The sequence below is a fragment of the Pteropus vampyrus genome, unplaced genomic scaffold, assembly GCF_000151845.1.
Source record: "Pteropus vampyrus isolate Shadow unplaced genomic scaffold, Pvam_2.0 Scaffold44, whole genome shotgun sequence".
NCBI classification, from domain to species: Eukaryota; Metazoa; Chordata; class Mammalia; order Chiroptera; family Pteropodidae; genus Pteropus; species Pteropus vampyrus.
In genome coordinates, this window is record NW_011888825.1 from 9,299,101 (window position 1) to 9,324,411 (window position 25,311).

Below are 25,311 nucleotides of genomic sequence, written 5' to 3' on the forward strand. Positions count from 1 at the left end.
CTTCTTAATTCCAAATGCGTAAAAGAAACTCCAAACTGTCATTCTCTGGAGAATTTGTCATCAGTTTTGGCTAAAATAAGTTCTTATAAAAATTCTCTACAGGTTTGGATATTCTTAAATCAACATGGTCAAAGAAAAGGAAGCAGAGGTAAATCTCTTATTTTAAACTGGGAGAATTAAACCTCTTATTTTAAATTTGTGTTTGTCTTTATAATCTTACCTCCTGCTTGATGCTCTAAATTCTAAAAATCCACAGTGGGAGGGAGGGGGTTTCGGGAGAGCTAGAGGGGAAAAGAGTCCCTAGGCAAAAAAGCTATTTGACAAAATCATTCTGAGTATGTGTGTTATAGTGCTTGACTCACCTAGAAATAACAGTGCTTCCTCTCAGACTTCTTATGGATCCTTACTCTCTCACTGCCTTTCCTTGGACTTTTTTGAATCAGTTTTGAATCCATTTATTAACGGTCACATTAGCCACATTTGTTACAAAATTTGTTACAAAGATGAAATTGCTTGACATTGAAGGAGGTTAAGTGTCGTAGATACACTGAGGACTGAAATATTAGGAGCTGTTGAAGAACAAATTATTCAATAGCATTATAAAGAAGACTTTATTCAAGGGGGGACTATTTCGATAGGTATTGGGACCACTGAGATGGAACCTTTCCGTGGGCGAGAGATTTGGCTCAATTTTGAATATGGCATGGGCAAGTTAGAATTTATAGCCAAGGAGCAGGGTAGGAGTCAGTGCATGGAAAATTACTAGGAGAAAAAATCAAGGGGAAGGGGAATTTTGGCTACACTAACCAGGCCAGGGTGATCAGACATCACCCAGATGGTGAAGGATGAGGAATCCAACCAGATATGGAGGGTAGGAGTTCTTGTCATACTGACTTTGCAACATCTTTGCTAAAATTGGACAATGCAGAGCCAACCACAGAAGTCTAAAAGGCAGTCTTAGTTGAAAAAGAGTTCAGGGGAGCCTGAGTAGAATGTATTCCTTGTCAGCTCTTTTCCCTTTATTATGTAGCCCCTTCGTTTTTATTATTTTTATCAATGGCTAATATTTATTGAGCCCTTATTGTGCGTGAAGCACAATGTTAATTGTGTTAGATACATCTGTTCATCCCGACAGCCATGCTAGGCAGATATAATTATTTTCAGTTCAAAGATGAGCAATATGAAACTCAAAAATAAAGTGACGTAGAGGATTCCATATGTACAGAGTAATAGTTTCAGAGTTTGAACCCACATCTGTCCTATTTAAATAACCACTGTATTAAACTATAAGTAGGACAATGCAAAAGTCAAATATAAGCAACAAAGTTCACCCACAATCCCACGGCCTGCCCAAGTTAACTAGGTCAAGCCCTCTGCTGTCTTCCGGGAAATCCTTCTCCCTAGCCCTTCGGCCAGCAGCTAAACCCGGACCGCCCCACAGTCCTTAGGCCTAAGTGAGCAGCTCACCATGAGGCCTTTCCCGGCCTGGGGCGAGCCCCGCCCACCACTCTGCGGCAGCCCCCAGCACCGGCGCACTCTGATTGGGCGCCTCGAGAGGCGGGGCCAGGCCCGGGGCGGTGCGCGCCGGGTACGAGTGGAATATGCCAGCCGCTTAGCGCCAAATTCACGGTTCAAAGTCTCGCGCAGCGGGTCACGTGGCGGGTGCGCGGCCGAACGCAGGTTGACGGGTCTCGGACTTTGGTCGCGCGGGCAGCAACGTGGGGCCGAGGTGTCTCTAGGCTGGTGAGCGGGACCCTGTTTCGGTAGGTGGGCAGCTTCGGATCCCAGGGCCTTGGTGTCAGTGGCACTCGCAGGGCGCTTTAGTGTCAGCTCCTAGCCGCATCCCCCACCCCCACCCCCACCCCGTGGGCCGGATGATGTGAGGAACGCTTTGTTAGTGCTTGGGGTGAGGGTTCGGGCGGCGGGGAGCCCGGACCGCCAGTTCCCTGGTCACAGATCGGTGCAGTAGGGGTGGTGGCCTCAGCTTAACACAGATACGAAGGCTTGCTGCTGATACAAGTTGCCTCTGTCTACTGAGCCCTTTCCTGGTTGAGCATTTTAAGTGCAGCCCTTCACTTCGCTCCAGTATCCTCAAAACAAAGCTGCAGATTGAGTGCTATCAAGTAGCCCATTTTACAGATGAGGAAGGTGAGGCTCAGAGAGAAGAGCCGACTTAGGCGCGACCCTGCATCTAGCAAAATGGCACCGCCGGAAATCAACCAAGCCTAAGGTTTCAACCACTACTTATGTGGTCGCTCTGCTTTTGGAGTGTGCGACCAGATCCCTGCAGGGAGGGGCTGCGCGTGTTTTCTGCAATCTGTCACCCCCTGTTTTATGAGAAACATTGCGCAGTAGTAGGTTTCTTGGCCTGGTGCCCTGTGCTTCCAGGTCCTGGAAGTTAAGAGAACTTTGGTCAGCTGAGGCCAGCACAAACATGTGACATCAATCAGGCAGTTGCAGGACTGGAAACACCAGTTTAAACTCGTATGGAATCATATTTTTAATTTCTTACTTGAGGGAGCGTGCAGTGGAGGTGGGTAATTGTGCTTTTACTTAGAGCAGTGTTGTGAAAAAGGGCTTTGGAACCAGAAGTAAACAAGTTCAGATTCTGACTCATATGACCTTAGACTGCTTAGCTCTCTGAGCCTGTTTCCTCCTCTGTAGAGATCACAAAATCTGTATGTGAGACAGACAGATGGCATGCAACAGGGTAGTTCCCTTGGCAGACCCCTGGTTGGTTCACTTGGGTGACAAAGGCCCAGGGAAGATTTGGAGGTATGGGGAGGCTGGTGACCTTGGTGAATTCATGTACTAGGTCTATTTCCCTGGATTTGAGGCGAGGATTATGCTACAAGTGAGGGATTTTCCCAGCAGCTATCCAACACTGTAATGACAGTTCAGGCTGCAGTGAGCTGTGTTCCTCTGGAATGCTCAGTAGGGATTACTGAATGGTAATGAAAATGGCCCTAAGGTCCTCATGTTTCTTTAATATCAATAATAGCTGATAATTTTTGAGTACCTACTCTATGCCTGGCACTGTTCTGAGTGCCCTTTGTCATTTAATCCTGACAACCAGCTTCAGAACTGTCATCACCCCTGTGTTATACTGAAAGGACTGAGACGTAGAGGTGTCAATAACTGGGGTTGCACATTAAGTAGTGGAGAATGGAATTGGAACCCAGCAGGCTGGCTCTGTGATGAGCTGCAGCACCATTTTCTCAGGTATGGACTTCACTGTTAGGAAACAAGAGCTATCAGATTTCACAGTTGGATTGAGAAATAGCCCAAGACCGAGGTTTCTAGAACACAGTTGAAACTTGTAAAATATGTACTGTCAAGGTAAAAATCTGTTCTCCCATCTCTGCTCTTACCCTAGGGCCTGTCAGTCTCATCTCTGGTGCCTCTGATTTAGTCCTCAGGCTTCAGCCACATGGGCCTGATTTCTGACCCTTGACAAATCAAACTTCCCATGTTAGGGCCTTTGCGCTGGTGTTTGCTCCGCTTGGTGTTTATTCTCTCTTATGATACTCTCTTATCCCAGATCTTATAAGCTTGACTCCTTTCCACTGTTGAGCTCTTAGCTCAGGCATGTTCCAGGCCCCATCTGAAGAACTCTCCCACCCATGTATTGTCTTCATCACTGCTAGAAATTATCTTGTATGTTTCTTGTTTACTTGTTTGTAGTGTTTCTCTTAAGAACAGGACCTCTGTCTTGTTGGCCCTTCTAGTCTAAGTTCCTAGTTCAGTGCCTAGGACATAGGAGTTGCTCAATAACTATTTGTTGAAGGAATGAATGAATTCATTGTAGGTTGATGGTGGAGCAGAGCTCTTAAATATCAAAATCTTATTTTGAATTAATTACTATATGATTATATTAAACATAGAATTACTATATGATCCAGCAATTCTACTTCTGGGTATATACCCAAAATAATTTGAAAGCAGGGACTTGATAATTGTACACTCAAGTTCACAGCACCTTTACTCACAATAGCCAAAGGTGGAAGCAACTTAATGTCAACAATAGATGAAGGGGCACATAAAATATGGCATATATGTATAGTGGAATATTATCCAGCCTTTAAAAGGAGGGAAATTCTGACCCATGTTAAAACATGGATTAACTTCAAAGAAATTATGCTATGTGGAATAAGCCAGACACAAAAAGACAAATATTGTGTGATTTCATTTACATGAGGTCCCTGAAATTCGTAGTCAAATTCGTAGAGATAGAAAATAGAATAGTTGCTACCACAGGCTGGGAGAGAGAATGGAGTGTTGTTTAATGGGTACACAGAGTTTCATTTTGGGATGATGAAAAATTTCTGGAGTTGAATGGTGGTGATGGTTGTACAACAATGTGAATATATTTAATACCACTGAATTGTGCACTTAAAATCGTTAAAATGATACATTTTATGTTGTTTTTATCAGTTTTAAAAAAGTGAGAGAAGTTAAAGATACATTGTTTTTCAGCCAACATCCAGATCTCAAGAAAAGATGCTCAGTATGTTTTATTAGCTAAAAATGATGTTCTCTCTGCATCTTAAAAAGTATACTGTCTCAGAATTTTTATCTTTCTTATTTGTTTTACCAGCTATCTAGGTATCCCTAAGCCCAGTCAAGTGACACATAAATTGACCATCACAATCAGGATCTTTGTCTTATTGTAATTCAGAATGCCCCTGGATATAATAGAGTTAATTGACTTAATAGATATGATAGATTATATCTATAATAGATGTAATTGATTTAATTGAAACAAGACAAAGAATCTCAAACTCTGAATGAAATTCAAATGTCTTCCCGGTTAAGGAAAAAAAAGCTTAATTTGGATTCAAGGAGGGTATGGATTTAATGAGGATATGGATTAAGTATTCCATTTGAGGGATGGCTTAATCCTGAGTGGTAACAGGATGCTGGGAAGAAAACTCCTTCAAGTGGGTGAGCAATGAGATCAGGGTGGCACTGATGGCCTAAGGAAGGAGAGGTGGCCACACATACACTCACCCCGGGGGTTAAGAAGTAACTATGACTCAAAATTATCGGGGTGGATAAGGAAAAGATTTGCAACCAGGGTAAAAGGCAGAGGGTTGTTATGCTGAAGTGAAATGAGTAAGACCACAGATGAAGGTAGAGGCTTTGTTCTTTTTCCTGAGCAGAGTGGAACTGAATGCCTTTCACGATGTTACTATAGATCTATTTGTTCTCAGAGGAGGAAGGTTCCGAATGCAATTTAGTTATTTGTCGGTTGAGAAATATCTTCTCTGTGCTGCTTGCCACCTTCAAATCCTTTTTAACCTTGACTAGAATATTTAAAAGAAGGTTTTCTCTTTGAGATTCTAAGACCAGGAGGCCTATTTTGGCTCCAGTGCTTTCGTGTATGGGCTTACCATTTGCTGAGGCCATGCCTGTTGGCCCATGCAGAAGTCCACGGGTTGCACTGGCCATTCTTGAGTGCAGACATCAGCATGAAGAAGCCGTGGGCATGGTGTCCACACCATTTACATGTCTGTCTCTCCTCCTCTGATAGTAACATAGACGTGGCTGGCCACTTTTAAGACTCCCTGCCTGCCCTTGGCAAGGTGATACTGCTGTGGCCACATTTAAGTACAAGTGCTTCCACCTTTACTTTACATTTTGCAGGTGTGACTGCATTTCTAATCATGTTGTACTCGTGGTAAAACTGCTTTGAAAGCCCCAGTTAGGAATTTCATGGTTAAAGATTATTGTTAGTTTCTTTTTAGTAGCTCTACTAGAGATTAAGGAGGATCACTGTGATTTGAGACTATTAGACTATTTTATTTAATGGATATATTTGTCCAGCAAATTATACTGTGTACACGTGTATAGAAAAACTGCAACCTTCCTGTTATGTTTCTCCTTTATTCTCACACCACTATCATACTTACAACACCTCTGACACCAGATATGTGGGGATTTTCCACACATCAGTTCTATGATGCTAGCTGGGTGTCCTACACATCAATTCAATTCTGATATTAACACAGCTTCATAAGACACTACCCTCCCCCCCCCACTTCAGATGCCAATCACAAGTAGTAGGTCCACAGGTTACCCACAACTTCTGTCCAACTCGGCTACAAATCAGAAATTCTCATGACCCCCTCCTTGGATTCCATCATTTACTAGAGCAGCTCACAGAACTCAGGGAAACATTTATGTTTACCAGGTTTTTTTTAAAGACATGATAAAGGATACAGGTTAACAGCCAGATGAATAGATACATTGAGCAAGGTCTGAGAGAGTCCTGAGCACAGGATCTTTTATCCCTGTAGAGCTGGGATGGGTCACCTCCTGGTGTGGATGTGTTCACTGACCTGGAAGCTCCCTGAACCCCATACTATTAGGATTTTACAAAGGCTTCCCCTTGTAAGCATGGTCAGTTATTAGCTCTATTTCGAGTCCTGCTCCCCTCTCTGGAGAAGTGGGGGGTAGGACTGAAAATTCAAGCTTCTAATCATGACTTGTTCTTTCTGGTGACTAGGCCCACCCAGAGAACAAAAGATGCTCCTACTTCTTTTATCACTTAGGAAATCACAAGGGTTTTAGCAGAGACCAATATATATTATTATTTCACAGTACTATCGGAAAATAGGCTCTCTCTTCATGATAGGATCTCTCTCAATCAATAGAGATGTCCTCTTCTCAGGCCCCTGGAGCAGCTGTCCAGAGTGGGCCCTGCTTACCCCAGCACCTAGCTCTTGTCCTTCCTGGTACTTTCCTCATTTTACACATCTGCTTTTAGTGTACTTGTTTTGTTTGCTGTTCCTCTTCCCAATGAGGGAAGTCCCATGAATGCAGGGCTCAGTCCATCATGTTCACCACCGTGTTCTCAGTAGCAACGCCATGGCCGGCAAAGAGAAGGTCTTCAGTAAATAGTCGTTGAATTAATGAATTTTAGCAGAAAACTTACTAAGTTAATAGAAAAGTACTGAAAGGCTGCCAACTATTAAATAAGGGAGGTTAGTCCCTGTAATAATTTAAACTTTCACACTAGGAGAGCTGCCACTGATCACAAACTCTCATTCTTTATAGAAACATGTGTTAAGAAACATACATTTTTCAGTATTTTAATGGGAGATAGTTTTCTGATGAAAAATATAAACACACAAGTCTGACCTGTAATTCTTACAGCAGGGTTTGTATTTAAGCAAGTGAGTGCTTTAACTTGAAGTTTCTACAGGAACCTTGCTGGGGTACTTAGAGCATATGATTTGGGGTTTCAAGTCAGACCTTCATGGCCAACTTGCTGGGCAGCCATGGTCCAAAATGCTTTACTTCTCTGAGCCTCATTTTCATTACTTGAAAAATGGAAAATCGCACTTAAGTCAGCAACTCATTTGTTCAGTCATTTGGCAAATATTACTTCAGTATGGCTGTGCTGGATTCTGTGGGAGATTCAAAAAAATAAAAGTAACATACAGTCCTTGGCTTCAAGGAAGTTTTGGGGAGATAAGCCATAACTAGGAAAAGTTCAGTTGAGAAGAGGCGGCACAGGGCTCTCTGTCAGCTTGGGCCTGCTTCATAGGGAGCAGGGATAGTTCTCATTACTAACAGGATAACAAGCTGACATACACAGTTCAGAAAGGAACTGGAAGTTCCACACAGTGGTTTTGCAATAGAATATCTTCGTTTACCAAGCAATTCTGAGGGAAAGGCTAAAAAAGTGTCAGTACTTTAGCAACTCAGACAGCTAAGGTTGAGATGAGCTTTAACTAAATTTAATATTAGAAGTTATTCCATTTTTTAGGCAACTTTGAACCAGTGCAATGGCGACTCCAGTCAACGGGGCGCACAAGGATGCTGACCTGTGGGCCTCTCATGATAAAATGCTGGCACAGCCCCTAAAAGACAGCGACATTGAGGTAAGGTTTGTGGGGTCTTCCTAGGTGTTCCTAAATCAGAGTCTCTTGTTTACTCTCTAGTTCTAATCATAAATAAACTTCATTTGGAACAGCCTTGCAATTAGTATAAGAGAGCCAGGTTTAGAGGCAGAAGCTGCTAACGAGCTAAAAGACCTTCCAGGGTAAATTTAAATATTTCTGAGTTTCTACAAAGTGCAGAGCACTGTGCTGGCTGCTCTGGAGGAAAAAGGAGGGAGAAGGATCACTGAGGTTTGACCCCTTCCTTATAGTTTGAAGGAGTACATCCAGACACTGAGAAGCATCTTTTATTTATGTATTTTTTATAGCAGTCTTATACATGTGGTATCATTCGCATGTATGACCATACAAGTCATCTATTTAAAGTGCACAATTCAGTGTTTTTTAGTGTTTTCACAGTCAATTTGAGGGCATTTTTATCCTCTCAATAGGAAACCTTCAACCCATTAGCAGTTATCCCCAGGCCCTGCCAAACTCCCCGACCCTAGGCAACCACTGGTCTACCTTCTGTCTCAATGGTTTTATCTAAGAATCTTTTATTTTAAGGAAGAGAAGCAAGGAATAAGATTCAGGAAAAGAAAAACTTGGTGAAATGTAGGGATAAAAATAACAAGATGGTGTAAAAGTAAAAATTAGATGAGATACTTAAAGATCGTTTTCTCTTCAATCACTTAGTTTTCCTTAATTCATTGTCTTCTATTCCTTTCCAAATGGCAAAATCTTTGAGGAAGATCTCCTCTAATCCTTAAGTGCTATGGGAGTCTTCTGAGTTTGGTTGAGTTATGGTCAGCTTCTGAGGGCAAAATATGGCTCTATAATATGCCAAATTGGCTCTTCCCTTTACTAGGTTATTGCTTTGATCAAAGCAAAAAGGTTAAACTAAAAGGTTTGAATATCTAGCATCTGTTTTCTTTTCATCAGGTTTACAATATCATTAAGAAGGAGAGTAACCGCCAGAAGGTTGGATTGGAGCTGATTGCCTCAGAAAATTTCGCTAGCCGAGCAGTTTTGGAGGCCCTGGGCTCTTGCTTAAATAACAAGTATTCTGAGGGGTACCCAGGCCAGAGGTATGTGAATGTCATCAAAGGCATGCTTCTGACATAGTGATGCAAGGTACTGAATCACTATAGAATCCAAACCATGTGGGGATTTCTATTCCACTCTGCTCTGACATAAGTCTTTTACAATGCCCGGTGTTTGATAGCACTGATGTCCAAGAAGCAGATATACTCAGGGTCACTTAACCAATCTCTTTGGGGGCTTTTTAGAATAACAGGCCAGTCCATGAGGAGAATGGAGCTACTGGACTGTCATCGAGCCTCTAGAAAAAGGTCAATAAGTACTCTGAGTCTATGGCCATGCCACCCTGAACAAGCCCGATCCCGTCTGATCTTGGAAGCTAAGTAGGGTCGGGCCTGGTTAGTACTTGGATGGGAGACCACCTACGAAGACCAAAAATAAAAAATAAGGGATTGTAAGCTGACAAGGTTCTTGCAATCTGTGAGGTCCACCAAGGGTTGCCTCGCCTAAAAAATAAAAATAAAAAAAATAAGTACTCTGAGTGATGCTGTGAAAGGTGGTTGTTGCTGTATGAGTAGTCGAATCGGTATCAGGAGAGACCCGAAAGTTAAAACTGAATCTGTTGCACTGGAAACCATTTCCGCATTATAAATGTTGGATTTACATATGCGACGATTTCAGTCAACTCCTTAACCCTGAGAACCACAAGACGTTATATTCATTTGTTTTTTACAGTCATCATCAGGCAAAGGTGATGATTACAGAATCTGACACGATTTTTGCAAATTTGTACATTTGTGTCCCAAAGGACACAGAGAAATAAGAGATCACCCTTGGAGCCGAACTGGCATTCTACCCTGAGATACCCTGAATCTCTCTGTAGAAGGGCTGAAAACCAAGTTGAGAGCATTGTCTTTCTCCTGCTGTGAATAACTAACTTTTGCATTGTTTTCACAACTAATATCTCATTTGATCCTCATGGCTGCCCAATAGGAAAAAGTGATGGAAGCTGAGACTCACTAAAATTCAGTGACTTCTCAAGTTTGCACACAGGTAGCAGAGCTGGGACTTGAATCCAGATGTTTTCAAACTTTGGTGTGATAAAAAAATAAATATCTGGTCTTTGTCCCTGGTTTCTTTCACTTGAGCTCCTAAAACTCTAGGAATCTATGGTGATAGGAATGTCTTTTATTAGTCATAATGAGCCCTTTTGAGCATACCTGAGTTTATGTTATAGAGGTGACTCTTGGTAGGCCCCTAGTAAGCTTCAGGATGGGGGCTGGTGGCCATAAAGATCAAGGCATGATTAGAGGACTGGAGACTGAGTTAATCACCAGTGGCCAATGATTTGATCAATTACACCTCATAATGAAACCTCCTTAAAAACCCTCAACAGTGAGATTTGGAGAGCTTCCCAATTCTGAGCCCCATTCTCCATACCTTGCCCCATGCATCTCTTCCATTTGGCTGTTTCTGAGTTGTAATAAACCTTTATAATAAACCAGTAAGAGTAAGTAAAGTGCTTTCCTGAGTTTCGTGAGTCATTCTAGTGAATTATCAAACCTGAGGGGGTGTTGTGGGAATTCCCGAGTTTGTCAGAAATGTGGGTAACCTGGGGACTTGATACTTGTGACTGGCCTCTGAAGTGAAGGCATCCTGTGGGACCGAGCCCTTAACCTGAGGGGTCTGATACTAACTCTGGGTAATCAGGCCAGAATTGAATTGAATTGCAGGATAGTCGGTTGGTGTCAGAATTGGTTGGTGTGAGGAAAAAAACCGCACACATTTGGCATCAGAAATGTTGTGAGTAAAAACTCCTCATTCCCCTTCTTTTCTTTACTGTGGTAAAATATGCATAACAAAATTTTCCATTTGTAATTGTACAGTTCAGTGGCATTAAGTACATCCACAGTATGGTGCCACTATCACTACCATCCATCTCCAGAACTTTTTCATTTTGCAGAAACAACAGTCTGTACCCATTAACAACTCCAGCCAAGAGCTATCACCTCACATGCATTAAGATGGCTACTATCAAAAAAAAAAAGAAAAGAAAACAAGTGTTGGTGAGGATGTGGAGAAGTTGTAACCCAGGTGCACTGTTGGCAGGAATGTAAAATGGTGCAGCCACTATGGAAAACAGTATGGAGGTTCCTCAAATTTAAAATAAAATTACCACATGACCTAGCAATTCTACTTCTGGGTATATATTCAATAGAATTGAAAGCAACACCTCAAACAGATATTTGTATACCTGTGTTCATAGCGCATTATTCACAATAGCCAACAGGTAAGAGCAACGTAAGTGTCCATTGATGGATGAATGGATAAGCAAAATGTAGTATAGCCAAATAACAGAAGGTCCTTCAGCCGTAAAAAAGAGGGGAATCCTGTGACATGCTACAACAAGGATGAACCTTGAGGACATTATGCCAAATGAAATAAACAAGTCACAAAAAGACAAATACCATATGATTCCACTTATGTGAGGTATCTGGAGTAGTCAAATCATAGAATTGGCAAGTAGAATGATGGTTACCAGGGACTAGGAAGAAGGAGAAATGGAAAGTTATTTGATGGGTCTAGAGTTTCAGTTTTGCAAGATGAAAAAATTCTAGAGGTCTGTTGCACAACAATGAATGAGGTACTTAGCACTACTGAAATGTAGGCTTTAAAATTGTTAAGGTGGGAAATTTTATGTTGTGTGTTTTTACTATAATCAGGAATGTACATACATTTAATCTAAAATTTTTAAAGCTTTTTTGTGACCATAAGACTTAAGTGTTAAAAACTTTTTCTGGATTGAGTTATTATAATTATTAGTATATTACAGATAAAAAACACAAATATATGATAAATTTTGATATGTAATTATTAAATGAAAAGTAAAATTTTATTAGAAATATAAAAAATCAATAACACTCTACCTCTCCCTCCCCCAGCCCCTGGTAACCACCATTCCACATTCTGTCCCTATGAATCCAACTACTCTTGGTACCTCATAGAAGGAGAACCATACAGTTGTAACTAGCTTATTTCGCTTAGCATGATGCTAACGTCCTCAAGGTTCATGCATGTAGCTTACATCAGAATTTCTTTATAGAGAGGAGACACTTGCTTAATGTGACACAGCTTGGCACTGATGGAAGATGAGTCAAGAGTTCTCACCAGGTCTCCATTTTTGTTCTTCTGTCCCACACTTGAGCTTCTTTGGCCTCTGTACTAAGCATAGAGGTTCAGGGCCAGAATGGGCCTAAGTCTTCTGCTTTCCTCACACAGGTATTATGGCGGGACTGAATTTATTGATGAGCTGGAGATCCTCTGTCAGAAGCGAGCGCTGCAGGTCTATGACCTGGACCCCCAGTGCTGGGGGGTCAACGTCCAGCCCTATTCAGGTAATTACCACATCTAGACAGTTCTGGAGCCAGGCTCCTAGGGCATCCGACATTCACAGAGAGGTGTCCTAGGACTGCCCAGTAATGAAGGTTAAAAATAAGCTAAGCCCCTCCTGGATGTGTGCATCTTTTTCCGTCGCCCTTGGCTCCCAGTTGTGCTCACCTGTCCTGGGCAGTGCCCTATCTCTGAATGTCCCCTTTCCCTTACTTTCAGGGGGATTGGTGCTGGGGATCCTTGGAGCTCAGGAAATGTGTAATGGCAACCAGGCCAGTTCTGGCCACTTCTAGTTGATGGCCTAGTGCCCAAGCTTGGGGTCCTGATTGATGCCTCATGGACAGAAACAATTGTACCTCCTCCAGTCTGTCTATTCCAGGTTCCCCTGCCAACTTTGCAGTATACACTGCCCTGGTAGAACCCCATGGGCGCATCATGGGCCTGGACTTGCCCGATGGAGGCCACCTGACCCATGGGTTTATGACAGACAAGAAGAAAATCTCTGCTACATCCATCTTCTTTGAATCTATGCCCTATAAGGTAAGAATACCTCTCCATAGCTCTGTAGTCCATCTCCTCAGAAAGCCTTCAGAGTTTGACTGCACCTACAGAAATAAGTTTTGTTCATGTGGCACTACAAGAAGTTCCCTCCTCTCCCTAGTTGTCATTTCCCTTCCCTGGGGACTCCTTGGGCATACAGGGAAGGCTGGGGACAGTTGGGACGGAGACCAAGGGGCTAAGCCAAGGCACAGGGAGATGGGCAGGGGAGACAACTGCCCAGGAGGTTTCAGCTGCAGCAGGGTTGCTGGCTGATCCAGAACTGGGATGGCAACTCCAAGTAACTAGGTCCACTACAGTCAGACCCCTAGTGACAGCATCTGCATCTCTGGTTCCACCACCAATGCCAGCAGACCCACCATCAACACCCAGTCAGCCTTCCACAGTCCAGTCAGAGCCAGGCCACATGCCCAGTCACAAGACTGGCATGTATTTATGTGGGGACCCTTGTCATTATAAACAATTCAGTCAAAAATACATGTGAGATTCACGGTCTCATGGGCATAGTGACTTATCTATAAAGATGGTTAGAGGGGTAGGTAGAAAAAAGGTAACTTGCGTACTTGTTCATGGTGCCGTCTGTACACGTGTTGATTCTGCCTTGTGTCCAGGAACCATCAACTTGTGTTTATTGTCGAATGGGCTGTTCCTCATTAGTTTCATTTGTCCTACCAGGAGTAAAGATAGCCATACATCATTATGCTTGGTTGAATATCAGACACATAATTTTATCCTTTTAAGAAGATCAAGCCAGTGCTCTCTCTTAGCATTCTATAGTCATTGTTGCATATCCTTGAACGTTTGCGGTTTTTCTTATTAGCCTTTGTCTCAGTTCTAGTAATGGCACATATGCTTTATGTGTGCATGTGACAGCTCATTTCTTTTCATGGAAAGCCTTTGTGTTTCCAGTCACAGTTATTCTCATTGACCAGTGCTGACCTTGAAGATGGATTTTGAAACATGACAATAGCACGATGTTATTTCTCTGCACTTAGAACACAGTTTCTGTCACCATGGAAAGAATGGTGGCAGAGTAATCACTGACTTGTTTTCTGACCTTAGATAAGGGCATGGGGAGCCTCACGCTTTTTAGCTCAATGTCTGCTGTCACCGAAGAGTCTTCCGGGCATTAACAAGCCCTGGGCTCCACCCAACATACCCCAGCCACCCTTGTCTTTGACAGGCACTGTGCAGGCTGCAGCCCCATCGGTGCAGTGGAGAGGCCCACCCAGTGGGGCCTCTCCCTGAGGGGGCATGGAATGGTGGGGACTGAGACCGTGGCCAGCTCGGGCAGCAGAAGACACAGCTCACTTGTTGGAGTGGCTTATGTGAGCAACAGCTTGGTGGGCAGGGGAGTAAGACAGAGTTGATTGGCCTCCAGCAGCAGCCACCACAACCCTTCCTCTACCCACTAGGCTGTCACCCTGCCTGGCCTTTTGGGCCCCTCGCCTCACTGGGACTTCTTTCACCCTCTGGGCAACCACCCCACGCAGGGCCAGGCATTTCACCTCTCTATGGAGAAACAGCAACATGAACTCGCTCCCCCTCCTGTTTTGTGACTAAAGATTCCCTCTCCCTGCTGTTCCTAAACTACCAGCGGGAGGCTCCATCCTTCCTGTCCAAGGCCTCTGTAGTGCTCTGCCCCCAGCACACTTCGTTGCAAATGCCTGTGAATTCTTTTAGGAGCTGTTTTATTGTCTCATTTTCAAGATTAAAAAAGAAGAACCTTTAAAAAAATCCCACAAGTTTCAAAAGCAAAATTTAGAGATAGTAGCAACAGATTATTTTGGGTGATTATGTCTTTAAAAATTTTTTAAGAATTATGTTTATTTACTGGAGATCAGCTGTTGATTATTCATCAAGACAACAGATTCTTTGCTGAGATCAGAGAAAGCATCAGCTACACCCTTAAAACACAAAACAAAACCACAATTGTCCTTCAGCCTACCTTTCTAGATGACATCTAGGTTCCCATATCTTGCACACGAGCTTCTGTAATTGTATTGAATTGAAATCTTTTTGTTTTTGTTTTTGTTTTTGTTTTTGGAAGGGGTAACCCACCTAATTCAAAACCCTTTCCTCCGGGGGCAGGGGTTGGGGGGTGGGCAGGGGCTTTAGCACAGGAAGTTTCTCACCACTTCTTCCCTAGAGGGCTCCCATGTCCCACACCCCTGCAGTAATCACATTTAATTATTTTTACTTCCCCTTAGCAGAAATGTTTTAACACAACTTTAATAAACTAAACTTACTAAGCAATGTATAGCCAAAAAAGAAAACAAGTTGTTTTACATTTCACATTGTTCCAGACAACAATCTGTCTGGAATTGATTTGTGTGGGTGAGGTAGGCATCCAGATAATGTATTTTTTCATGTAGATATCCAGTTGACCCCATACCCTTTATTGGAAGACCATAGTTTCTCTGAAGTGCCACCCACTGCTGTCACTGATCAGATGGCCATCTATCAATGGCCACAAGCACACACTGCCTTAGTGTAACTTTTTAAGTGTCCTTCCACAAGCACACACTGCCTTAGTGTAACTTTTTAAGTGTTTTTAAATTTCTCTCAATAATGTTTTGTGTAGGTCTTATACATATTTTGTTAGAGATTTTATGGCTTTGAAACTAATAATTATTAAAATTTCATTTTCTATTTTTTGCTGTTTAAATATACAAATATAATTGATTTCGGGTTTTTGGCCTTACATCCAATGATCTTGCTAAATTCAGTTGCTAATTTTAATGGCTTGCCTCTAGAGTCTTGGATTTTCTAGATATACAATCATGATGTCTCTGAGTAACGTCTGCTTTTTTATGTTTTCTAATCCTTATGCTTTTATTTCTTTTTCTGGCCTCATTGTACTTGGAGTAGAAAGTGGTATTGGCAGGCACTTTGTCTCATTCCTAAAGGTAACTGTGTGTTAGTACCTGCATGGTATGGTGCATGTCTGTCACTCCTATTTAATTCTGCAGTGGCCTTTTGATTTCTTCTCATCCCGGGACAGCCCTAGGAGCAGGGGCTCACTCCCCCCCACCCCGGTACCCCTGAGGGCATCGTGAGTCATTGAGTGATATTTGGTTATCTATACCACTTGTGCAGGCCAAATACTCTGATACACCACCTCGCCCTCAAGTCCTGGCCTAGGACATCTTTTCTGTTTTCATGGTGGAGTGAAGCAAATAGCTTTGGGAAGGTAGAAGAAGTCATCTTATCCTTGACAGCTGGCTCAAGTTCGGGTGGGAGGGTAGGCTGGAGGGGGCAGCCTGAGCCTGCTGTCTCCATGACATTCCACAGGTGAACCCAGACACTGGCTACATCAACTATGACCAACTGGAGGAAAATGCCCGCCTCTTCCACCCGAAGCTGATTATCGCAGGTGATGAGTTGGGTAGAAAGCACTGTATTAGCAGATACCAGGCCTCTTACAGAGTGAAGATGTATTGACGTTCCCTGCATTGTCCTTGCTCACAGCTAGTTTCTGCCTTGGATAGCTGAGCTGCTTTGGTCTAAGTATATTCTTTCAGGACAAATGTCTGTGTTTGCCACCATTAGTACTAGGTAGAATAAGATCTGAGGCTGTTCTGAGAAGCATCTAGGAATATTAATCCTTTACTAATTGGGGGTGGTAATAATAGCTGAGGGCCACCCCAACCACCATGACATTGAAGAGGCAGAAACCAGAGTGATTACCTTCGGCACAAAGATGTTTTTTGAGAATGTTTTTCATTTCTGTCCTCAGATTTTAGAGGGAGAAATCTCCAAGCTTTCAAATATGCATATCCAGAGGCCACTTTGCAGCTGACTCTCAGCTGGCCATGACTATCTTTGACTCTATGGTGTTGCCTTTGCCATCTTAGGAACCAGCTGCTACTCCCGAAACCTAGACTACGCTCGATTGCGGAAGATTGCCGATGACAATGGGGCATATCTCATGGCGGACATGGCGCACATCAGCGGGCTGGTGGCGGCCGGTGTGGTGCCCTCCCCCTTTGAACACTGCCACGTGGTGACTACTACCACCCACAAAACTCTGAGAGGCTGCCGAGCCGGCATGATCTTCTACAGGAAAGGTGTGCTCTTGAGCATGGGGTCCAGGCAGGGTGCCGGGTGATCCTTTTTAGGAAGCTGGAGAAAACTCTGACCTGGGATCCCTTGAAGATATTAAGATCCCTTAAAGAGCTACTTAGGAGGGGACAATGACTTTATAGAAGAGATCTAGAAAGAAGCCCTGAGCATAGTTATCCAGGTCCTGGGAAAGGGAGAAGGTTATTATGCTAGGTGCCAGTACCCTTTGGCTCAACTAATTCTCCTCATGAGGCAGGTGTTGGAGTGAAAGGATGGCTCACCAGAGACTACCTGGAGGCCTCGTGGTACAGCATTATTTTGATGAACTTACTGTAGTCTAGCATGTTTCTCCTAGAGAAAGACTCACAGTAATCAAACCATAAGATACTGATGTATAAATTCTAGTACGTTTTGTCATTTTAGTAAGGAATTTCTCTTTCCAGTAGTGGATATGCTTACAGCCTATATGTAGGCACTCCCCTTATTTTGGGATTTGCATACCTGAGAAAGCCAGAGTAGTAATCAGGCTATTATTCAGCCTGCAGTGGGACCTGGTGCATGAACCTGGCATCAGCAGAGAAACCAGCCTTCTGGTGACTGGATTTCTCTTTACCTCCGAATCAGGGGCTTCTCACCCAGCCTCTGGCCAGGATGGACACACCCATATGCCCACTCGAAGCCTCCAGGCTCTTCTGAGGTCCTTCTTTAGTTGTGTTGAGGTTTCTGAGGCAGGTAGCCATTCCCACTTACCTGGAAGATGTTTGTTTTTCCCACTGTATGTTGGTGTGATTTGTTTGACCCAGCTGTCCCTTTAGACTGTGAGAGTTAATTTAGGTAAAGCGCTTAGAGCAGTTCTGGCCCACAAGTTCTTTAGAGATAGTAGTTATTATTACTGACTATTAACTTTTTCTCCAAAAGGTACTTTATTCTCTATTTCTAGCCACATGAGTCATGTCTCTCTCAAAGTAGTCATCTTGGAAGACTGCTCTCTGACACTTTGAGGAAGTATGCCCGAGGCATATTCTTTGTTACATTCTCAGTGGAGGGAAATTTTCATCCGTGAAAGGGCAGTCTGCCCGCCCTGGAAGCAACCACCATCTCTGCCTCACAGCATTTCATACCAGGTCTTGCCTCCAGGAGTAGAGGCCAGGCTTGTGCTTAGCACCCCCATAGCCAGTCTGGGTTTGAGTCCAGACAGGGAGAAAACGGGGGACAGACAATCCGTTGTTCCCATTCTGATGTTTTTCTTTGTCCAGGAGTGTGCAGCGTGGATCCCAAAACTGGCAAAGAGATGCTGTATAACCTGGAGTCACTCATCAACTCTGCTGTGTTCCCAGGCCTGCAGGGAGGTCCCCACAACCATGCCATTGCTGGTAAAATATCACCAAACCCTGAGCCATTGGAGAGTGTACCTTCATCCCCGATGGTCCCCAAGCAGTCATTCTAGGGGTTCTCCTGCTTTAGCTCATCCCATGACCCTAACTCCCATCTCACCTGTTCACCGAAGTGTGTGCCAAGACTTCCACACTGGGGAGAAACTAAAGGGAATATCTCTGTCTAGGAGATGCTAGCAATGAAGACAGGGGAAACAGTGGTGACTGGTGTAAGGTAGGGACAAGAGGGAGTGGTGGCCAATCCACATGTGATTGGCAAAACAGAGTCAGGCCTGGTTCTATGTGTAGCCCTCTTTAAGAACCAACAGAGAAGGAATTTGACAACTAGAAGAAGGCATAGCAAAAATGAATTGCCTCTCCCCTCAGGTCCTCACCTCCTGTGGGGTAGAGGCACCTGTGTCTGATCCTTGTGCTGTTGACCTTGGGGCTGCAACAGTAGCTCCTGGGTCTGTCTGATTCTCTGATACCCCAGCAAGCAGTCATTGACTTATTCCTTCTCTTTTTGTACAAGTGGCTTAGAAAATTTGTGATGATCTCAGGGTTATTCCACTGTCTCCTTTGGAACAAAGCAGCTGGTAGAAGAGCCCAGGATGAAGGTGTAACTTCTTCATTAAGGGAAGCACTAGTGTTTCCAAAGTGGAGAGTGGAGGAAGCAAGCAGTGAATGGGGAATTTAGGCCTGTGGGTGTGGGGCAGGGCTGGATGTCCACTGGGGTGTTTTCACGTTCCCCCTTTGTACCTGCAAGCTCAGGATCCACAGTTTCTTCAACCCTCAGATGATGAGATTGCCCACCTCCAGCCACTCTGGGCCTTTTCCAGTCATTTCCATACACACTGATTGGAGGCTTCTGTACCAGGACTAAGGCACACACATGTTGCATTCTCCTTCATTTTCCATCTCCTTCATTTTCCATGCCCTGTCATTAGCCCTCGGAATTGAACACAAGGTACCAGATAAATCTGAATGTGCAGGGTAGAACAGCCTGCATCTCTCACCTGGACCCTAATCTGAAAGATCTGCATAATTTGACATCAAAACATCAGCTTTTAGGGCAGCTCAGTAATTGTTTTCACATACTGAGCTTAAAAAAGGACTGTAAAATCTGTCTTGTTTAAGAGCAGCTTTTCTGTGGTGATCTTGTTAGCATGAAACTTCCATGCCTGGAGAAAGGCTACCTCAAAAGCACTTACTCAACTTGAAAACTCATATCCAAAAAGATGTTTACACACCGATGTTCATAGTAGCATTATTCACAGTGGCCAGGACATGGAAGCAACCGAAGTGTCCTACGATAGATGACTGGCTAAAGAAGCTGTGGTGCATATATACAATGGAATATTACTCAGCCGTAAGAAGAGATGAAATACTGCCATTTGCGACAGCATGGATGGACCTTGAAATAACCATGCTAAGCAAAATAAGCCAGACAGAAAAAGTTGAAAATCACATGATATCACTTATATGTGGGATATAAACCTAAAAGCAACAAATGAACAGGACAAATAGAGACTCATGGACATGGACAATGGACTAGTGGTTACCAGAGGGAAGGGAAGAGGTAGACAGGGAAAAAAATTTTAAATCATTTCTTCAATTAAAATAACTGATTAGTTAAAAAATTTAAAAAGCAATAAAAAAGCATTTGCTCAAAGAAGAGGTCTGGAGGTTTAGCCAGGTAATTGTAGGGTTAAAAAATGTGTCATTTTTTGAGGAAAATGTAATCCACCCCATTCAGTGACACTGAGAAGCAAGCCTGAGTGGGGACAAGGGGTGTTTTTGACTCTCGGTCTGTCTTTTGATCCCGTCATTTCTTCCTGACCCATTATCTCTTCCTGCCAGGGGTTGCTGTGGCGCTGAAACAAGCCATGACTCCGGAATTCAGAGTTTATCAGCACCAGGTGGTGGCCAACTGCAGGGCTCTGGCTGAGACCTTGATGGAGCTGGGCTACAAAGTAGTGACAGGTACCATCGAAAACTTGGGCAGCACCCACCAACACCGGAATGCAACCCTGCTTCTGATGGTTGCACTAAGCCTCACATCCCGGTTCATCCAATCAGGCCGTGGCTGTGGGGTCGTGGCCCTGGCACTGCAGCTATAGCTGCAGCTGAGATACGAGTCGGGACCACCTCCAGAGGAGCTGATGTGGCTGTCATGGCCTCCTCCTTTCCTTACTTGATGACAGCTGCCTCCTCAGCTGGGCCAGAGATGATAGTAATAATAGCTGCTGTCTGTCACCTGGCAGGTGAGGCCTCAAGTTCTCAGAACAGCTTTCTGAAAGGAGTACCCGAGTCTCACCTGAGAGAGGTTAGGTACCAGTGGTCACAGAGCTGGTGGGTAGCAGAGCCAGGACTTGAAACAAACCTTGTGAGTGGGCAGAACCCCAGGGCCTTCTCTACAGCAATGCCTTGCACTGTCCCGCAGGAGTGTCTCCACTCACCCCGAGGGTCAAGGCGCAATAGGCTGTCCTGCTGGGAGTTCATGGGAGTTTGCTATTTCAGCATTTGCTTTAATATGAAGATCGTGGCACTGGGTGACCCTGACTGAGATGGACTTTCCAGGTGAGGGCCCCGCTCAGAAGTACCATCCACCTCAGTCACTTCAGGCTTACACAATTAGCAAAATTTTTCTGGCAGACAGTATACTTTGCTATCTCGAGGAAGAGTAGCTTTACTCTTCTGCTCACATGGCTGCCATCTGTGCTAGCAGTAGATAGTCCAGGAAGATAGGTCCGGTCCCCTGTAGGCGCAGGTGCCCACTCCCTGCTTACTGCCCTTTACAGGGGTTATAGGACCCAGCCTGAGGAGTGGGCTCCCCACCAAACCTTGTGAGTGGCAAAGCCGGGGCAAATACCATCTTCTCAGAGAAAAGGTAGCACCTCTTTTGTTTTCTTTCACTTTCTCTCTTTACTTTCTTCTCAATCCTCCATATCTTACAGTAAAAAAGCCCCAGAAATCTGTCTAGACTGTGATCTTCAAGGTCCCTTGGATCACTGTTTCTCAAACTTGAGTGTGCATATGAATCCCTGGGCACCCTGTTAAATGCAGGCCTGGGGTGAGGTCTGCCTTTCTAACCAGCTCCCAGGTAATGCTGGCCTGGGAACCACCTTGGCATTGCAAAGATTTAGGCCAAACTCCCTTTGGCTGCAGGCATCCCCCAGCAGCCCTGTCAGCCAGGCTGCTCAGAGCCTCCCAGTGAATCTTCCCCACCTTCCTGAGCTTCCAGGCCTGTTCCCACATTTTGTTAATTCTGCTCTGAGGACACGGTACAGGCAGCTGAAACAGATGATGAGCGTAATCACAGCCAGCATTTGTGTATATCTGCCTAGTGCCTGGTGGTGGCCAAGCACTATATACAGTACCTTATTTAAACCTCACAAGGGCCTCGTACGTTGTTGGTCTCATTTTACAAATGGGCATCTGGGGTTCCAGAATTTTGAGCTGCCTGACTAAAGCCACACAGCTAGTAAATGAGAGACTGTGGAGACTGACTTAAGCTCAGGCTCTGGGGTCCAGAGCTAAGTGTTGACTTAGTTTACCTGTATCTTTGAAGTCATTGCTTTTGCCCAGGTCAATGACCTGGGATTAATGAGAGCTCAAAGTGGAAAAATCCAAGTACTTTGAAGACTCCTGGGTGGTCTTGGGCCAGTTCCAGAAAATTCTTAGAGCCTCGATATCCTCATCTGCTTTGATAATACTGCCACTCTCATAGCATTAGAGATAAAGTATATGACAGGCTCGTAGTGTCTGGTGTCTAATATGTGTTCACCGAAAGTAGTAATTACCCATGGTTACCATAAATGGAACCCCTACTTGCTACTCTGATGTTGCCTCAGCCTTGAAGATTAATTTCAGAGATGCATAGGAACTTCCTAAGTGATATGTCAGAGAAAATAGAAGCCATGAATGGCACTGAGCAAGCTGTCACTCCCCAAACAAGCTTCCAGGCCCTTTACCGGCACCTGGGATGCTGGGTCATTGCAGTCTAGTCATTCTCCCTCCAACCTCAGGCCCCCTCTGCATCATTGGGCACCCATTTTACACTACTCTGTCCTTTCTGTCAAACTACAGATGACTAAAGCCTTCCAGGACACACCTTCCTGACCTCATCTGCTTTAGCCCCCTTCCTCCCCCATCCTCATTTCTTAGGAAGAGAGAAATTCCTTTGCTTGACATGGTCTCAGCCTTCCACATTCCTACATGTCCAACTCGGTTTCCAGGTGGTTCTGACAACCATTTGATCCTTGTGGATCTCCGTTCCAAAGGCACGGATGGCGGCAGGGCTGAGAAGGTGCTAGAAGCCTGTTCTATTGCCTGCAACAAGAACACTTGTCCAGGTGAGAATCCTCCTTGGTCTCCTCTTTCATACCTCTCCTGTCTGCGCTATGGCCAGTTACAGCCAATGATCATTGGCTCTGGGGACAGACCTCAAATGATTTAGGGGGATAGATACACCGTGCTGGATGGGGGCTAAGTTATGGCTCTCTCCTGGCCCACTCCTTCTGATAGGCTCTACCCCTGCCAAGGACAAGGGGACTGAGGTGGGGTGCTTAAAGGTGAGAAGGCATTTGGGTGAGGGAGGCAGGGCCCTTTGGAAAATAAGCTAGATTTCTCAGTGGGTTGTTAGTCAAGATATGGGGACACATCTCACACCCAGACAGATGCTAGCTTCATTTTAAGGAGCAAAGGCCATGTCACAGAAGGCGACTTTCTTACTATTTAAAGTAGTCAAAATGTGTTCACTGCCTGTGTCTGCTTCCACCTCTGCTGTGGAAATCAGCTGTACCCTTCTCTCTAGATTGAGCTGGCACCTGCAGGCCTATTCTTTTTGCCCAAATGTCCCTTTTAATGCACACTGGTCAGTGGTAAGTTGGGTACAGCCCAAGTACAGAGCCTCTTTATGTTGAAGGTGACAGAAGCGCACTGCGACCCAGCGGGCTGCGACTGGGGACCCCAGCACTGACATCTCGAGGACTTCTGGAAAAAGAGTTCCAAAAAGTAGCCCACTTTATTCACAGAGGTAAAGATGTAGGTTGGAAGTTTGCCACATCATATTGTGTGTATGGAAGCTGTGAGTGGTTGAGACCCACCTACTGAAGGACATTTGTGTCAAGGCTGAGTGCTGGGGACAGGAGACAGCAGAAATCACTTAGCAAACCATCTGGTCTGAGAGATTTGTAAGATTGTCCTGCACAAGGAAGGGTGCATATAAGAATCACTTCTGTGGTAAACATCAATACTTACGGCTGTCTCACCTCCAGCTGCTGGGACATTTGGGCATTTGGGCCTTGGGTGTGTCTCGCAGGCTAGAGGACTTATTTGTCTTTACCACACAGGGATAGAACTGACTCTGCAGATTCAGAGCGACGTTGGTGTCAAGGCCACCCTAAAGGAGTTCAAGGAGAAACTAGCAGGCGACGAGAAGCACCGTAGGGCCATCAGAGCTCTCAGGGAAGAGGTGGAGAGCTTTGCGTCTCTTTTCCCCCTGCCTGGCCTGCCCGACTTTTAGAGGAGCCACCAGGCTGCACCTACCCCAGTGCCAGAGTGTCGGGACTGCCCAGGAACGCTTGCCCAAGGACCCAGTGCCCTTCTGAGGAGAGAAAAGCACTGCCCCACACAGGATCTGATCAACTTCCGTATGTTCTCTGAGGGGTTCTTTTGGGACTTTCCCCAAGTTATCTTCACAAATCAAAATCTGTTTACTAAGGCCCACTGTTAGTAATTCTGGGACAAGTTATTAAGAAGTTTAAATCTGAACCTTATTTTCTCAGAACTACATATATAGTTATTCTGGAGAAAAGAAATACTATTTAGCCTTGATTCATTTAGACACTGGGGTAGGGCTGAGGTATTGGAAAGATTCCAGTAATTTTACTCGCCCTTCTCTTAAGAGTTACTGGGCTTCTTCCAACTCACTGCAGCAGATAAGAAACACCCACATTCATAGCTTGGGAAAGCTTCCCATTATTAATATTTCGTTACCCAGTGGGACATCAAAGGAGAAATGAATTATGACATAAGAACTGAAGACAGAAATTCCTCCTAAAGCTTCTGCTATGTGCTTTCAATCAGAATCCTAAGTCAGACAAGTCTTTAGAAGGTGCCAGTTTGTGGGTTTCTCTGTTAGCAGCTTAGTGTACCGTGAAAATGGTCTCCTTTATTCTCCACCCCTGAAAAAGTGGGAGAGCTTGGGGTACCTAGTCCTTTCCTAGTGTCAGCATCAGCCTGGGGCTTTCCTGCCCTGTGTGAGAGAACCAACTCCCTCCTGTAATCAGGAAACCAAATGTCACCTTCCAAAAGAAACTTTATTCACAAAGATGAAGTGCAAAACAAATTACCATTTTTAATAAGCACAGAGTTTTAACACAGACTGTCTACAAGAATTATAGCTTTAAAAAATACAACCAATTTTTATATTTCAAAAATATCTCAACTCAAATAAATTAGTTTCTTAAAAAGTACACTTCTCATACTATTTGGCATTTACTCTGGTTGAACTCTGTGCAGCCATACCTACAAGCTGCTCTCACATGTGTCCGGCATATTCTTGCCCTCGCCACTGTGATGATGATTGCAGCTCACATGGTGGTCAGATTCACATTCACACGCACAGAGGAACGAACATGCAGTAATAAAATACTTCTCAAAAAATAATATGACTTCCTCACAGACTATGCTTTTGACTGCAACCTTAAAGGTGGCATTTCTCTCAACCCAACCTGTGTAGCCAGCCAGTGTCAGGCAGTCGGTGGGTGAGGCACCCTGTGGTCCTGCCTGGAAGGTACCCCTGTGGCCTAGGGTCCAGCATGTTGTTGGCATTTACTCCAGCGCAGTAGGGACAGCTGCTGCGGTCTCCCTGGGGTGTGAGTGACATGCCAGTACCCACATCACTTCTCAGTTTGGGAGCTCTTATGCTGCCAAAACAGTCTTATCTTCAGGGGCTTGATTCTTTCCCAGCTGAAGACACGGACATCTCCAAG

The 25,311-nt window shown here is 44.4% G+C and overlaps 1 protein-coding gene across 1 annotated transcript; it reads left to right on the top strand.

The window, feature by feature from the left end:
• Positions 1–1,597: 1,597 nt before the first annotated feature.
• On the top strand, positions 1,598–24,985 carry SHMT1 (serine hydroxymethyltransferase 1). The gene is made up of 12 exons (XM_011359053.2): positions 1,598–1,763; positions 7,775–7,889; positions 8,829–8,974; positions 12,207–12,322; positions 12,697–12,857; positions 16,170–16,251; positions 16,733–16,945; positions 18,197–18,313; positions 20,174–20,296; positions 22,552–22,668; positions 23,241–23,351; positions 23,668–24,985. The coding sequence occupies exons 2-12, from the start codon at positions 7,794–7,796 to the stop codon at positions 23,838–23,840; spliced, it is 1,455 nt and encodes a 484-aa protein (XP_011357355.1). The 5' UTR covers positions 1,598–1,763; positions 7,775–7,793; the 3' UTR covers positions 23,841–24,985.
• The last annotated feature ends 326 nt before the right edge of the window (positions 24,986–25,311 follow it).